General features: G+C 37.5%; 1 protein-coding gene across 1 annotated transcript in view; it reads right to left on the bottom strand.

Moving 5' to 3' along the window:
- The window catches only part of LOC149241668 (uncharacterized), a 411686-nt gene extending 396662 nt beyond the window's left edge, over positions 1–15024 (bottom strand). Inside the window, exon 1 of the mRNA XM_089367568.1 lies at positions 14646–15024. Coding sequence (XP_089223694.1) covers positions 14646–14728 — 83 coding nt within the window. The 5' untranslated portion in view covers positions 14729–15024. The remainder of the gene's footprint in view (positions 1–14645) is intronic.
- Between the last annotated feature and the right edge of the window lie 1872 nt (positions 15025–16896).

Genomic DNA, 16896 nt, shown 5'->3' with positions numbered 1-16896 from the left:
CATGTGGTCGGTAATCAGAATATATCAATGCCAACGCATATATCAACCAACTCAACATATTGTATTAACCAATGCATAAATTGTATCTTTCGGTCCATGCCAATCAAAGCCAACGCATTGTAATGTATGGTAGCAGTAATAATAATGCTAATAGGATTTGTAACACTTCTCATATGTGCAGCAATCATGAATATATGTTGTCAATAATATGTATAACACTGACACCATTCATTATTTGTCCCTGTCATCTGTCATTTGCACTATGTCTTTGTCTATCCATAACGTATGTTGTCGCTGCCACTGCAACAATAACTACAAATGTCCCTCAGATCTTTGAATTCAATGATTCAAGCAACTTGTTCACAAGGCTAATTTATATATGTCATAATTTGATCCTTAGAAATGCAAAAAGATGATGTTGCAATGTCACATAGTAGTTGATGCTTATTTGAACTATTTGTATATTGTCTTTTGTACAAAGTTCTTTTGGTTTTACTTCCAGGTCTCTCGCCATGCCAAACTTCAAAGAACTATTGAATTGTCCATGCCAAAAATCAAAGACAAGAAGGCCCCTTAGGTTGGGTCACCTACTTGCCAAATCCACAACACAAACGTTCCTATCTAATGTTGAATTTCACCTTCTGTAAAGTCTTCCGAAGGGAAAAGATGTGTAACAAGAATTGAAGGAGGATCAATCTGCATCAAGGGTTCCTTCTTGCTATTACCTTTTCCTTTGCTCTTCTTTGTGCATCTAATGTCTCATTTGAGGTTCCATTGCCCCTTTTTCTTTCTTTCATATTATCACCTTCCATGATGCCTGTAGTAGTGGTTACCTCATTTGTGTCATTTAAAGATGCTAAACATCAAAAAGCTTCCTTGTGCACTCCAAATTTGGAGTTTGAAACACTGATTTTTTTGTCCTCATAACAAGAGCTCACTCATAACATGTGGTCGCTTCCTCATCCTCATCCCACTGGGATTCATGTAAGCAAGGAAGAGTTGATATCTATAAGATCTCCCTCCTTTCAATACATTGTGACTTTGTATTTCCTTGAATTTGCATTGTATATATTTGGAAATTATTTTTGAAGAATTGAAAGTGTATCACATCCAATGCCTTTGAAATGTTATAAAGTGAACCACAACTCTAATTGTTTGCTCATCACGCTTAAATAAAATTCAGTGTATAGATATATTGCTTGTTGAGTTCATTTCTTCTTTTATAGGTGACATTTTAAATTTTGTGGCAAATACATTTTGCAAATGATGCATATTTGGATCTAGAATTCTTCAATACCACTCTCCTTCAAAGATTTTTGGCCTTAATTTTAGCTCAACAACAAAGTCCTTTACTATCTTATCAGTGTCCATAGTACTTTGACTAGGATTTCATATGCAAATTTAGTCTTTACATATTTGCTTTCATTTCTAAGGCATTCTTGGGGCTGCTCTCCCCTGAGATGGTGCTTCTCTAACATTATCATTCATCAGATTTTTCTTTGCTTTCATGAGCAACTCCCCCTAAGATTGTGATGACTTCATTTGGCTATTGAAGTCTCAGGATACTCCTTTTTCTTCCTCCTCCATACTTTTGTTAGCTTCCTTATGTTGTTGTCTACATTTCCTTTCGGCTCATTATCTAGAGTGCTTGGAGTTGTTTCCATTTTCTGTCTAGAACTCTTTAGGGTATATAGTAGCTTGCAGTATTTTTCCATATGGACAAGATTGCTTCACAAATAGCATTTTATATGGCCAAGAAAAGAAACAAATGGTGTGTGCTTTCTTGATTCATTTCACTTTTCTTTACGTACATTTTGCATTCAATATCTCTATGTCCAAATTCATTGCACAGATAACAGTAACCATAGAAATGATTTGTGTACCTGGTGAATGAATGTATTCTATGTTTGCTTGCTTGAGGGAGCCTTCTTATTTGCTGCATCTTTTGCTGATTAAACTTGATTTTCTTTGTCTTACATTCTGCTGCAACATGTCCAAGTTCATGGCAAGAAAAACACTTCATATCTTTCAAAGGAGCAAAGAATCTCCTTTGAGATCTTCCAAATTTGCTCAATTTATCTCCAAGAGCAAATGACCTTTTTGCAAATGACCATTTCTTCATCTCATTCTTTGGCTCTTGATGTTGTTGCTTGTTTTTGTTTGCTTCTTTACAAATCATGTTGTAGTTGGCTTCTTCTTTTGTAGGTCTTTTTAGGGTTGCTTCATTATCTTTTATGGTTTCCTTTTCTATGTTCTTTATAAAGACAACCTCCTCTTCTAACTGCTTACACAACTTGTCCTTTTCATCTAACTCTCTTCTAGCTGAAATAATCTTAGACTCTAATCTTTCACATTGTACCTCTCTCTCCTTTAGCTGACTATTCATCATCTTTTCTATTCTCCTTGCCTCTTCAAGTTGTGTCTTCAAACTAACAATTTATTCCTTGTACTGATGCTCTCTCTCATCACATATTTGCACAAGTTTCTTTAGGTCTTTGTTTTCATTCTTCAGACTATCTATGCTATCCAATGATAAGTCAAGCCTAGCTTGATGTTCATCTGTGTTTTCATCAAGAAAGTCATGTGCATTCACATATGCAGAGGTTTCATTTAATTGAACACTTTCCTTGTGACATGACTTTTTCTTTTTCCTCTCTCTTTTCATTTTTTGCACCACTACTACTAATCTCTCCCTCATACATGAGTTGCAACCTTTCCCAAATTTCTTTTGCAGATGTAAGATCTATGGTTGTATCAAGATCCTTATTATGAAGTTTTTTATACATAACACATTTTGTCTTAGCATTCCACTGTTGTTCTTGCACAAAGGGAAAGTCTTTGCGGTAACCATCACATACAAGCTTCCATACACCAGGTCCATAAGCTATTAGTTATGTTTTAACCTTATCTCTCCATTCATGAAAGTTTGATGTACTAAGAACATGTACACTTTGATAGTCCATGACTCAACTAGATCTACCTTCAAGTTGTTAGACTTACACTGAAGGAACTTGGCTCTGATACCAATTGATGAAAACTTGACTAAACTGAGAGGGGGAATCAGTTTAGTACATTCATGGACATTAATTTATTTTCTTTAAAACTCATTAACTGAACTTTTAAATGAAAAGCTTAGCACATAATGACTAGCAAATTGAATATGTGAACAATAAGTAATAAGTAAATCATAACATCACATCAGCACATAAAAGCAAACAAATATGGACACCAGATATATGTGGAAACCCACAAAGGGAGAAAACCATGATTTTGTTATTGTTGTGATGCAAAGGCAAGCTCCTACTCCGTTATTACAACTGATTTTCTGTAACCTCCAACCTACAAGAGACTGCTACTTCAATTTTCTGCAAGCTGCAACATGCAAGGAAGCTCCAACTCCCATACATTTTCTGCAGGCTACAACCCACAAGAGGCTCCTACCTCAACAAGCTCCAACCTGATATTTATCAAGCCACAACTTGAAAGGAGACCACAATCCCTTCATGCAAAATGAAAACAATATGTTGATTTACCTAGTCTACAGTTTTACATATCTCCATCTCTGATTTTGATTCTTCTTCTCCTTAAATTTGCATCACATCTACTCTATATGTACCAGGTAACTAATGCATAACATCTCAATCAGCTCTCACATTCTCTAACACTCTAACCAACCAACTCTCCAACCTTGCACAAATTTATAAATGAACTTTGATGGTTGTTCATGTTCCACTCACACGAATATGAAATTGCAAAACTTGTCTCTTTGCATTCCAAAGGTGTCTCTTCAATTCCAAAACTGCTTAAACTCTTGAATATTAAAATACATAAAATGAATTTCATCATATCCAAATGTCATGCATTCATATTCTTCATGTCAATAAAATAAATAAATAACATGCAATAATAAAATCTTGCATTCATATTCAAATAGCCCTACATCACAATATTTTTCCATGTCTTTTCCTTTGCCTTTGCCTTGCATCATGTCTTTGTCTTGCCTTTGTTGTCATGGAGTCTTGCCTTTGCCTTGCATCTTGCCTTGCCTTACATCATGTCTCTGTCTTGTCTTTGTTGTCATGGAGTCTTGCCTTTCACTTGCATCACAACAATTCAGCTCAACCAAACCAATCTTCAAATCAGCCTTACACAAAACATGTATGTAAGCATACCTTGCACCCAAACACAACAAGCATACCAAGCATACCAATCTGCTTTGCAAACATAACAACCATATATAGTATACCTTGTTGCTTCTTTGCCATAACAATATATGCAATCAACTCAACATGTAATAAAAACATAAGAAAAACAGGTTATAACAATGCCTGTATTAATACAAGCGTGCCATCAACAGTACATGTGCCATCATATTTTCTTGCTCCTTTACCCTTCATTGTTCCTATTGTTCCTTTTCCATCATCTTCATCTCTTGTTGTCAAATATATATGCAAAATACCTTGTCGCTTATACCTTTGCTACTCTTTTGCTGCTCCTTTGCTGGTCTTTTGCCATCAATGACAACAATTCCATCAAACTCCCCCTTTGGACATTGAATAAACTAGTGCTCCCCGTGTGTTTCGCAACAAGTGCTTAACCACCTCTCGTGGATCTGATAACTCTGGCAATACGTTCGTTTACTAACACTTGCAGGTTTTGGTGTAACGACAATCGTGGTTCCAACAAGTGGTATCAAAGCCAAAGGTCTTGAATTCGAATCACAGCCGGCTCACCCTGGGGGAGATTGTTGGGCATGAGATAAACCAACACTCCTCGTGTGTTTTGCGACATGTGCTTAACCGCCTCTCGTGGATCCGTTAACTCTGGCGATGCATCTGTTTACTAACAACTGTGGGTTTTGGTGTAATGGCAATCATGATTCCATCATATAGTCCTAAACACCATGAGAAATACACTGAAGGCAAAGACATTGTTCGGCGTGTAGTGACCAGATTTGCAACAAATTTCATATCTTTGCAATCTATGGTTGAGCAAAAGATAAATCTGAAGAGGATGTTCTTGGGACCTGAGTGGATGGCATATAAACATTACAAGGCCCTTGAAGGCATTAAAATTGTTGCACTTGTATTGAACGACAGTTTCTGGAAAGATGTCGAAGAGATTATTGTTGTGACAGAGTCCCTTGTCAGAGTTCTCAGGTACTTCAAGTCTTTTAACTATCTCATTTTCGAAATCTCATTTCAAGCTTCATTTCATTTTCAAAGTGTCTATTTCATTGAATTTTAAAGCTTGAACTTTCAGGATGGTTGATGGTGACAAACCCGCTATGGGTTACATTTATGAGGCGATGGATCTTGCCTCCTTAGGAGGCCATCAAAAGAAGATATGGGGATGAAGAGGCCAAGTATATGCCTCTTCGGGACATTATTGATGCACGTTGGGATAGGCAATTGCATTCCCCCTTACATGTTACTGGGTACTTCTTAAACCCACAATATTTTTATGATAAGAGAAAATTTAATGAGGATGGAGAGGTTGGTGTTAGTTTTTGTAGCATCGGATGTGTTCTAGCCACAAAATTTGGTGGAGAGGCTAGAATGCATGAGATCTCCAAAACACAGAAATCGTTTATGGAAATTCCATCTAGAGATGACTTAATTAGATTTTTAACCTATTTTTTAAATATTTCATAAGTCTAAACTTAAAGAATATAGTTAATTAATCAGAATTAATTAAGTCAAGGTGAGAATAGTCTAGAAACTCACACGGATCAGTTTCAAGATGATCCTAGCCCTTGATTAAGTTTTAGTCTTCGTCGTTGGTGCTCAAAGAGAGGATTATAAGAAGTCGATGGGCTCTAGAAGAACACACTTGAGCAGTTCAATTTCCTTGGCTAATCGATTTCCAGAGAGCAGCAGCAGTTGTCGGAGAGCCAGAGATCAAAGCAGAGACAGTGAGGGGCAAGAACAATGAAGCTGGAGGAAGTTTTCCAGATCCAGCGAATGCATTTGCAGAGAGGCCGAATTTTCTCCAGGAGGCTGCATAGTCCTAGCGTAGAAGCCTCAGAGGGTAGTTTGATTTGCTGAGAGGCAAAGACGTCTTCAGTTCCAGAGGTCGGGAAGGAATCCCAGAGTGTCGAAGAAGCATTTTCACAGCCAGCAACAGGCAAGATGACTTGATTAGCAAACAATCCGGGCAGCACATGTGGCAGGCAGCTTCAGAGTGACGCAGAGCCTGCGCAGGCCCAGTTGGACAGCTTGCGTTTTAGAAGCAATCCAATGCCGGAATTGCCCGGAGTAAGGGTAATTTCCCTCATCAGATTATTTTTGCCAATATTTTCTCTACAGGATAGCCAATGTTCGGCATCCAGATTGTACTCAGAATTTCTCACTATTGCATAATAATAAAACCCTCAGCCACTGCACCAGGTTTCCCAAGTTGGGTTTTTCCGGGGACATTTGTTGAAAAATAATTGTCATTTTTATACATGCTAGATTTTCTCAGATTCCAGTGTTATTTTTCTTCCATAGTATTTGTTTGTGAAAATCTCAGTGTGAATTATTTAGTATTTTTCATAGAAAACTGCAAATAAATTGTTAAATAAATTAACAATTAGGAAAATAATTTCTAGTTGTTGTGATAGTTGAAAATTTCACATGGTACCAGAGCGTGAGTGATCAGTCGAGAAGCTCAGAAGCAGAGAAGGGAATTTCGTTGTTCAATGGGAACAACAGGCTATAATTCCTAGAGGTTGCGCAGTTCGTTGACATGCAAATCGAATTGCTGGGGCAAAAAATTCGATTTTCAGTTGCAGATTGGCAAAAAAGTCGAGTTGCCCAGGATAGTGATTCCAACAATCAGAGGGAGCAGCAATAGCTCAAATTTTCACTAAGTAGATTCCTTGGTTGGACGCAGAGGGTTTTGCAGCAGCAGAACCAGCATCTGGTGGAATAGAAAAGCACACACATCAGAGGGAAAATTTCTCTTAGGGGATCTCGAGATCTAGAGATCTAATTTTTCCAGTTGCAAATTGGCAGTAGTTGTGAGCAGATCTTCTCACTCTAGAAGGGAGTGTGAGTAGCAGATCAGCAGCCAAGTAGAGGGAAAGAGGGAGTTTTTGACAAAATTCAGAGATGACCATAGGTTGGATGGATCTTTCAACTATGTCATTTGGAAGGCTAGGATGTTCTTCCTTCTAGATGAATATGGCCTGAAAACCTACATAAATAATGTGGTGGAAGTTCCCCAAGATGCGGATCATCTCAAAGAATATAGGAAGGAGATGGCAATGGCGAAGCGGTTGATCTTGGATGTTGTCCGAGATCATATAGTCTCACATTTGGCAGACAAAGGTACAGCCAGAGAAATGTGGGCAGCTCTCTCCACACTATATCAAAGTGCTTCCAAGCAGTGGAAGATGTTCTTGGAAGAAAATCTCAGATGCATTAGGATGCAAAAGGGATAAGGCATAGATCCCTTCCTCACCAAGATTCAGGAGGTCTGAGATCATCTTGCAGCTATTAGGGCAACGCCTCAACCATCAAAGCTAGTACGGTTGTCACTAAAGAGTGTCTCGAAGGATTGGCAAGTCTTCGTCCAAAGTATATTGGGCAGAGAAACGCTACCTAGATGGGGATAGGATGTGGGCCGATTTGCAGCAAGAGGAAATGAGGCAAGCTTTGCTTAAGAGATTCGTCAGTGGCAACAATAGCAGCAGATCGAAGGGTGTGAAATTTGGCAGACAAAGGTACAGCCAAAGAAATGTGGGTAGCTATCTCCACACTATATCAAAGTGCTTCCAAGCAGTGGAAGATGTTCTTGGAAGAAAATCTCAAATGCATCAGGATGCAGAAGGGAGAAGGCATAGATCCCTTCCTCACCAAGATTCAGGAGGTCCGAGATCAGCTTGCAGTTGTTGGGGCAACGCCTCAACCATCAAAGCTAGTACGGTTGGCACTAAACAGTGTCTCGAAGGATTGGCAAGTCTTTGTCCAAAGTATATTGGGCAGAGACACGCTACCTAGATGGGACAGGATGTGGGTCGATTTGCAACAGGAGGAAATGAGGCGAGCTTTGCTTAAGAGCTCCATCAGTGGCAACAGTAGCAGCAGATCAAAGGGTGTGAAGGAGGAGGAGAATGTGGCCCTGGCATCGAAGGGTCCTAGTCAGGGGCAGGGGGAGCAGAAGAAGAAGAAGAAGGACCTGTCAAAGGTCAAGTGCTTCAGGTGTGGTGAGTTCGATCACTACAACACACAGTGTCCTCTCAGGAAGAAGGACAAGCAAGAGAAGCAGGACCAGCAAGCAGCATTCACAGAAATAGACAAGCTTTCATTTAGGATAGAGGAAAAGTTTGTTATGTTTGCAGATATACCTCCAGGAGTGAGGTGGCGTGATTTGGTGTTCTAGCCCCAGAGAGCTACAAAGATTGCATAGTGTCCTTAAGGAGTCCACCTCATGGATCATTACCCGGCTACGAGGGCGCATAGTATTTGGTAGCAGGATGGATCAGTGGCAGTTGATGCAGTCAGTTCCAGTGTGACAGTTGCAAACTAGTAGCAGTCAGATGTTGAGGAGCGCAACGCAGTGTTGACAGCAGAGTAGATGGCTCAATGCAGAGTTAGCAGCAATGCAAATTCTTCAATGATAGTGCAGAGGCTAGTAGTAGTTGGGACTCAGGAGATAGATGCATCATATTGAACACAGATGATTCAGTATTTTGGATGCTTCTCAATTGCAGTTGTAGTTGCAACAACAACAGATGAGAGGGAGTTGTATTGCAGATGCAATGTTGGAAGAAGTATGGCAGTGTCAGTGGCATCACAGATGTAGCATCAAAGTTGTGCAATGGTTGGTGGATAGTATGGCCAGACATCAGCAGCATGACAAAGCACGATACAGAGACAGAGTGTTGTAGCAAGGTGTGCAGCTCTAGAACACAGTCCTCGCTAAGAGGGAGTGTTAATTTTTGTGGCATCGGATGTGTTCTAGCCACGAAATTTGGTGGACAAGCTAGAATGCATCAGATCTCCACAACCCAGAAATTGTTTCTAAAAATTCCACCTAGAGATTACTTAATTAGATTATTAACCTCCTTTTTAAATATTTCGTAAGTCTAAACTTAAGGAATATGGTTAATTAATCAGAATTAATTAAGTCAAGGTGAGAATAGTCTAGAAACCCACACAAATCGACTTCAAAATGATCCTAGCCCTTGATTAAGTTTTAATCTTGGTCATTGGTGCTCCAATAAAGGATTATAAGAAGAAGTTGATGGGCACTTGGAGAACACACTTTAGCAGTTCGATTTCCTTGGCAAATCGATTTCCAGAGAGCAACAGCAGTTACCAGAGAGCTAAAGATCGAAGCATAAATAGTGAAGGGCAGGGACAGTGAGGCTAGAGGAAGTTTTCCAAATCCAGCGAGTGCATTTGCAGAGAGGGCGAAGTTTCTCCACGAGGTTGCGCAGTCCTAGCGCAGAAGCCTTAGAGCGCAGTTCGATTTGCTGAGAGGGGAAGATGTCTTCAATTCCAGAGGACGGGAAGGAGTCCCAAAGTTTCGAAGAAGCATTTTCCTAGCCAACAGCAGGCAAGACGGATTGATTAGCAAACAATCCGAGCAACACGTGTCGCAGGCAGCTTCAGAGTGACACAAAGTCTGTGCAGGCTCAATTGGATGGCTTGCTTTTCAGAAGTGATCTAGTGCCAGAATTGCCCAGAGTAAGGGTAATTTCCCTCAAATTATGTTTGCCAGTATTTTCTCTACAGGATAGCCAGTATTCAGCATTCAGATTGTACTCAGAATTTCTCACTACTGCATAATAATAAAACCCTCAGCTGCTGCACTGGTTGGGTTTTCCAGGGACATTTGTCCAAAAATAACTGTGGCATTTTTATGTGCTAGATTTTTTAGATTCCAACGCTATTTTTCTTCTACAGTATTTGTTTGTGTGTGAAAATCACAGTGTGAATTATTTGATATTTGTTGTAGCAAGCTGCAAAAAAATTGTTAAATAAATTAACAATTAGGAAAATAATTTCCAATTACTGTGATCATTGAAAATTTCACAATTGGCAGAGGACTTATGATATGCATTGAAAGGTGCTTCCCCGATCAAGAAGTTCAAAGCCATGTCCTTGCCCAACTGCAGGATTATAGGACACTGGCCAAATTATTTGCCTATACTAGTGCTATATGAGAAAGGACTAAGATGTTGTCAAGTACCCTTTAAGGCTTGAAAGCTTCATCAATTCATTAAATTTATTTAAACTTTATTTTGTATGTTAAATGTTTTATTAAATTTTGTTGTCTTTTAAGTTTTTAGTATTTACTATTTATCATCTTTGATTTGTACTTAGTACTTACTACTCACGAACCCTTGCCACTTGTCAGGTCTTTGGCGACAAAACTTTGGTAGTGATATACCATATTTGAAGAGATTTGCCATTCGAATCTTAAACCAATCATGCAGTGCTTTTGGTTGTGAACACAACTGGAGCATGTTGGCAGAGGACTTATGACATGCATTGAAAGGTGCTTCCCTGATCAAGAAGTTCAAAGCCATGTCCTTGCCCAACTACAGGATTATAGGATGCTAGCCAAAATATTTGCCTATACTAGTGCTATATGAGAAAGGACTAAGATGTTGTCAGGTACCCTTTGAGGCTTGAAGGCTTCATCAATTCATTAAATTTGTTTAAACTTTATTTTGTATGTTAAATGTTTTATTAAATTTTGTTGTCTTTTAAGTTTTTAGTATTTACTATTTATCATCTTTGATTTGTACTTAGTACTTACTACTCACGAACCCTTGCCACTTGTTAGGTCTTTGGCGGCAAAACTTTGGTAGTGATACGCCAGATTTGAAGAGATTTGCCATTCGAATCTTAAACCAATCATGCAATGCTTCTAGTTGTGAACACAACTAGAGCATGTTTGAGAAAATACATTCTAAGAAGCGCAACCAATTGACACAAAAGCGCTTAAATGACCTTGTATTTGTCCATTACAATCTATGACTTTGCAACAAGCAAATACTAGGTGAGAGTTGAGACACTAAGCCTTGAGGAACAAAAGGTTTGGCATAGTCATGCGTAATTGCATTTGAATTTGAAGATTTCCTAAATTGATTTGCACTTTAAAGTTCAAACTTTAATTCACATTTCCATATCTCATGATAATGACAGGTTTGAATCATTCACCAATCAACCTTGAAGAGATAAATCTACAAACTACAAATGCAACAGATAGGGTCCAATTGGAGGAGGCTCCTCTTTTAAGCCTAGATGACTTGGAGAATTTTGAGAGTCAAGCAAGCGAAGGAGTGGGAGGAATCGCTTCTAGTTCTCACTCTTAGAGTCTTAGTTACTGCTTTTTTACTAATTAGTATGCAATATTTTGTAAACTTTTAGAAGCAAATGCTTCTAGTTCTATGTAGTCATTGGTTAGGAGTCAAGACTCAATACTTTGGATCATGTTTGGGCTCATAACATATATGAGATACTTAATCATTCATGATATTTTGGACATCTATTGATATTATGCATTGTTTGGGCATGCCTTTATTGAATATCAATGAAAAATGTTTTTTTTTAATTCAATATATGTGTATATATTTATTTATTGAATTCACCGATTTTTTCCCAACCTGATCAAAACTCTTCGCTCTTTTGCCTCTTCAATTTATTGCCGATTCCAAGTCTGGTAACATTGATCCAAACCCTTATGGCGAAGTCCAGAAAGCCAAATTCAACAAACCCAATGAACATTTGTAGGGTTTTTTATTCTGGTGGGGGAGGGATTAGTCGTCCAAGAGCTTGGATTCTATCCTGCCACCTTACGTTGCTTGTATCAATTAATCTCTACTGTTGTTTGGACTCCATTTTAGTTTTCAATTGCGTGGACACTTGCTAACTGCACTCTCTGTACTATTGTTTAGGTAAAAAAAAGAGGGGTTATGAATATCTGAAACTGACACAGCTTGGGAGGAAGGTAGTTTTTTAGTGAATGGACCACTATTCTAAAGGGAATGGAATTCATTAATGTTGTAGTGACAGCAGAATTATTGCATCGACTTGACAGAATATTGATCTGTACAAATGTATTCACTCCAGATGCGGTACATGAATTTCCCTTTCGTGTTGAAGATTGTAGGTTGGAGGGATGAACCTTAAGACTGATAAATGGTTTGCTTCCCCTCAGATGTGGAAGGTTAGACGACAAGAAAAACGGCTTCTATAATTTATATTGGAGTTGATAGAAGCTCATGCTCGCCAATGTGATTGTCCATACCTGGTTTATATTCTCATATATAACATATATCTACTTTAAATTTTTTCATGTTTCCATGCGTTTATTTTGATTTTTTCCTAAAAATCCATTGTCAATGCAGTTTATATTATTTTTAAGTTAATTTTAAGGTCATAGTATTGCAAGAAGGGTTAGTTTTGATCACTAGTTTGGTGTGTGGTTTGAATGATTCTTCGTGTTTGAATGATGCTTTTCAGAATGTATAGGATGTGGTGAAGGGTCAAAGTTTTATTGATAATGGACTGGATTTCTATTGTTTGGTTGGAAGGAAGAGGAAAAGCCTTAGGGGCTTGGAGTCTCGAGATGAAAAGAGGGTGAAGAAGGTCTAGAAAATGATAAAACAGGAGTCTGGAGTTAAACTGATTGTTGGAGAATGCCTACAAGTTGAGAAGGTATGGAAAATGTGAGCAAGGCACTAATTAGGAACGTTTTGGGGAAGTAGATTTCTGAAGGGGCCCTCAATTCCTAGATGTAGAGAATACGAGTTCTAGTGATTAAATATTGGCTGACAAACAGTTGGATAGGTTTTCCATTTCATTTGGAAGGGGATGCTTCACCAATTCTTGATAGTAGCTGGATATGGGGATTTTCATTGATGTTGTTAAAGTCGTGGCGCCATTGTTTCGAGTCTCGACCCAAGGTTAGAAGTGACTTCTAAAATATATCTTGGGTTAAGTTGTCAAGCATGCTTTTGGAGCTTTAGATGGAGAAATTTATTAGAATAGGAAATTTGCTAGGCCGAAGAGTTTTAGTTGATTCTTCCTTCAAAGCTAGTGTTTTTCAATTAATGGCATGATTGTTGGTGGAAATCGAGCTCAGTGAGGTCTTGGTTGAATGATTGGACATTGTTGTAGGAAATTCTGCCATTCTCATTTTGTGGATTACTCCACTATGCCATTTCATTGTGCTAGGTAACAGCCTATGGGCATATTCTAGTAGACTCTGATCTTCCCCTATACTTTAAAGGTTTGGAGAAAATAGAGGATAAGACTACATCAAAGTTTTTGAAAAGGTTAGGGGTAAAGACAAACAAGGAGCCTATGGAATATCAGAAGGATTTGATCAATGTGAGCTCTTGACAGGATGAAGTTAATGGAAGTGCCCTGGTTTCAAAGGTAGTAGCAACTGTGAAAATGGGTGGTGAAGGTTCTAACTTCTATGAACCAAAAGCACGATCCAGGTTCAGTTCTATAGGCTCTAGGAAAACAGAATAATTCCTGAAAGTAGGTCGAACTTCGAGGCTATTTGGTTGCTAAGTCTTTGGAAGCTCCCACCATTTTATTTGAGAATTGAAGATATATGGTTCTTAAAGGGTATTGACCCTTTTATAATTCTTTAGGATTTTCTAGGGTAGACATGTTTAAAAGGGCACAGAGAACCTATAATCACAGGGCCATCTCTCTCATTCGCCAAATCCATTCAGTCAAGAAAATTTTGACAGATATTTGACTGTAAACCGATCCATTCAGAGAGAAACTCGTAAATATCAAGGTTCCACAGTTGAAAACAATATCACGACTTAAAGGTTGCATTTCGCCCTATACAATTAATTTTTCCCTGTAAGGATGGAACTATGGTAGTCATTAGTGAGAAACATTTACAGTTTAAGGATTAAACTGTGGTGGTAACTAGTGCGAAACATTTACCATTTAGTATATCTGTTGCAATAAAAATCAGTTAAAGAGGTTGTTTGTCCAAAAGTTCTACAGTTGAACACAATAAAATGACTCAAAGGTTGCATTTCGCCCCCATACAATTAATTTTTGCCGCATAAGGATGAACTGTGATGGTGATTAGAGCGAAACATTTACCATGTAGTATATCTTTAGCAATCAGATACCGTTCACTTAAAGGAAGTTGACTGTCCAAAGGTTCCTAAGTACTACAGTTGAAAACAAAAAGATGACTTAAAGGTTGCATTTCGCCATATACAATTAAATTTTGCTTAATAAGGATTTAACTGTGGTGGCGATTAGTGCGAAACATCTATCATTTAGTATTTCTGTAGCAATCAAAAACCAGTTACTTAAAGGGGGTTGATTGTCAAAGGCTCCTAAGTTCATAGTAGAAAACTAGCAGTCGACTTCAAAAAAAAAACGTAGCTGAAGTTAAGACTTGCTGGACATGACAGACTTTCTTGCAAAATCTTCAATCAGAGCAAAACGTACAAGAACAGCTTAGGTGAATGAATACCTGAATATCACTGACGTCTCGGAGTAACATGTCCGTATAGGTTAATATGAAAAATTTGGAATAACAACATAAAAGAGTATCACAGCAAACATATCCAAACCCTTATGGGCAGTACAGTAAGCCAGAATCAACAAACCCACGAGCATTTGGGAAAACAAAAATGAAAGAACGAAGACATGACTTACAAAAGTCGACCGAGAGCATGTATTCGATCCTGCCACCTTACGTTGCCTGTATCAATCAATCTCACCTGCTGTTTGGACTCCATTTTAGTTTTCAATTGCGTGCACACTAGCTGATTGCACTCTCTGTGCTGTTGTTTAGGCCGAAACAGAAAGAAGGATTATTAATATCTGAAATCGACACAGCTTCCCCTATGGAAGGAAGCTAAGGTATTTAGTTGATGAATCATTTAGTGGATGAACCGCCATTCTAGAGGGAACGAAATTCATTAATGTCGTGGCAACAGCATAATTATCGCGTCCACTTGGCAGAATACTGATTTGCACAAATGTCTTTCCTCAACATGCGATCATGAACTGTAAAGAGGAAAGATGTGTCTTAAGACTGATCAATGGCCTGGCACCTGCTGCTTTCAGTCCGTCCCGGGAGACGAGAGATGTTAGACGACAAACAGAAGGGTTTCCATGCTTTAAAGAGGAGTTGGTGGAGACTCACGTTCGCCAAGGTTGTGGTTTATATTCACATACATATCATATGTATCTCAGCTAGATGAAAATGAAAATAATGATTTTCTCGAATAAAAAGAAGAATAGTAAATTTATGTTTTTTTTTATAAATAAATATAATGATCTTCTTTAATAAAATGAAGCATAATGAGCTTTTATTTTTTTTAAATGAATATAAGTATTTCAAGATTGATTTTAACAATAAATTTAATTCGGAGGACTGTTAGGAGGGTGGAAAACATTATATGTTTTTCAAAACAGAGGTAGAGAGACATAATTATGGGATTGGAAAATGATTAAAGTGTTTTTTGGACTCCTAGTTTGTCCAATAATATTATATGGGTGTGAATTGTGGGTCTCAAAATGGAAACAAATTGAGAAAATCCAAAAACTCTTGATCATGAGCAAGTTCAAAATAAAAAACTTGGTTCCTAATGAGATAATGTTGAGTGAAACAAGAGCGACTTGTATGGAAGCAATTGCTATGGTGCTTCTCATAAGGTACCGAAAAATAATTGAGCAAATGCGAATAGGTAGATGGCCTAACTTTATCATCAATGAAGGCGTAAGTGAAAGAAAGAAATCATGGATGAGACAAAAAAAAATGGATGCAAAAATGGAATATTTACCTTAATGCATGTCCCACAAATAGCAAGGAGTTAAAGAATTTTGTTATGGCTAAGTTTCGTAAGCATATAAGGGGAAAAGAGTTGTGTAGAAAGAGAAGAAAGAAATCATGGATGAGACAAAAAAAGAAATGGATGCAAAAATGGAATATTTACCTTCATGCATGTCCCACAAATAGCAAGGAGTTAAAGAATTTTGTTATGGAGAAGTTCAGTAAGCATATAAGGGGAAAAGAGTTGGGTAGAAAAAGAAGTACTATGTTCAGGAATTCAACCCCATTTGTGATCTCCAACAAAAAGAGTACATTGGAGCCAGCATTCCATGGAGAGCAAAGATTTTGGCTGCTCAATTAAGAACTAACTCGCATGGGCAGTGGAAAAGGCCTAAAGAAGCTCGGTGTGAAACAAGGCGAAGGAAAAGACCTAAAGAAGCTTGGGAAGAACGGCTATGTACTTTTTGCACTTTTGGAGCAGTGGTATCTAAAAAACATTTCATTTTGGAATGTGATGCTTTCAAAGACATCAGAGATAATTATGGCAATATGTTAGCATTGGTTCCTTGGCATTGTCTTTTCAGTGAGGGGACTGTGAGAAGGTTGGGTCGTATCATCAATTTGAGTAAGAAAAATATTGAATTGCAAAAAACGAAAAAGTAAAAAAACGCTCTTATAGACTATTTTTAATCTTGTAAACATTAAAATAACATTCGTTCATTTATATAATTTACTTTACGAAATTAAATATTTTTATAAAAAATAATATATATATTCATACTTGCATTTAATTACACAATGAAATGTATACCATATAATATACAAAATCAAATGTATACAATATAATATAAGAGTAAGACTATTTGCAAATCAAATGTTTTCATACAAATTAATACAATATAATATTTTTTAATAAGTATTGAAAGCTTTTAAAACATAATAGTTTATTAAGATTTTCTTTTATTGAAATTGGGTTGTATAATTTAAAATATGTATATATATATAAAATATTTATTGTTTAAATTATAATTTTAAAATTTATAATATTTAAGAAAATAAGTAAATTATATCCGTTCAAAATTTTAAAATTATAATTTTTTGTTTTTAAATTAACTAAAAATTCACCTT

This window comes from Pinus tabuliformis, chromosome 8 (genome assembly GCF_031772625.1).
Source record: "Pinus tabuliformis cultivar Carrire ecotype Pingquan chromosome 8, CPIR1, whole genome shotgun sequence".
NCBI classification, from domain to species: domain Eukaryota; kingdom Viridiplantae; phylum Streptophyta; class Pinopsida; order Pinales; family Pinaceae; genus Pinus; species Pinus tabuliformis.
The sequence above is the reverse complement of the archived record's forward strand: the minus strand, read 5'-3'. Positions and strand labels throughout refer to the sequence as shown.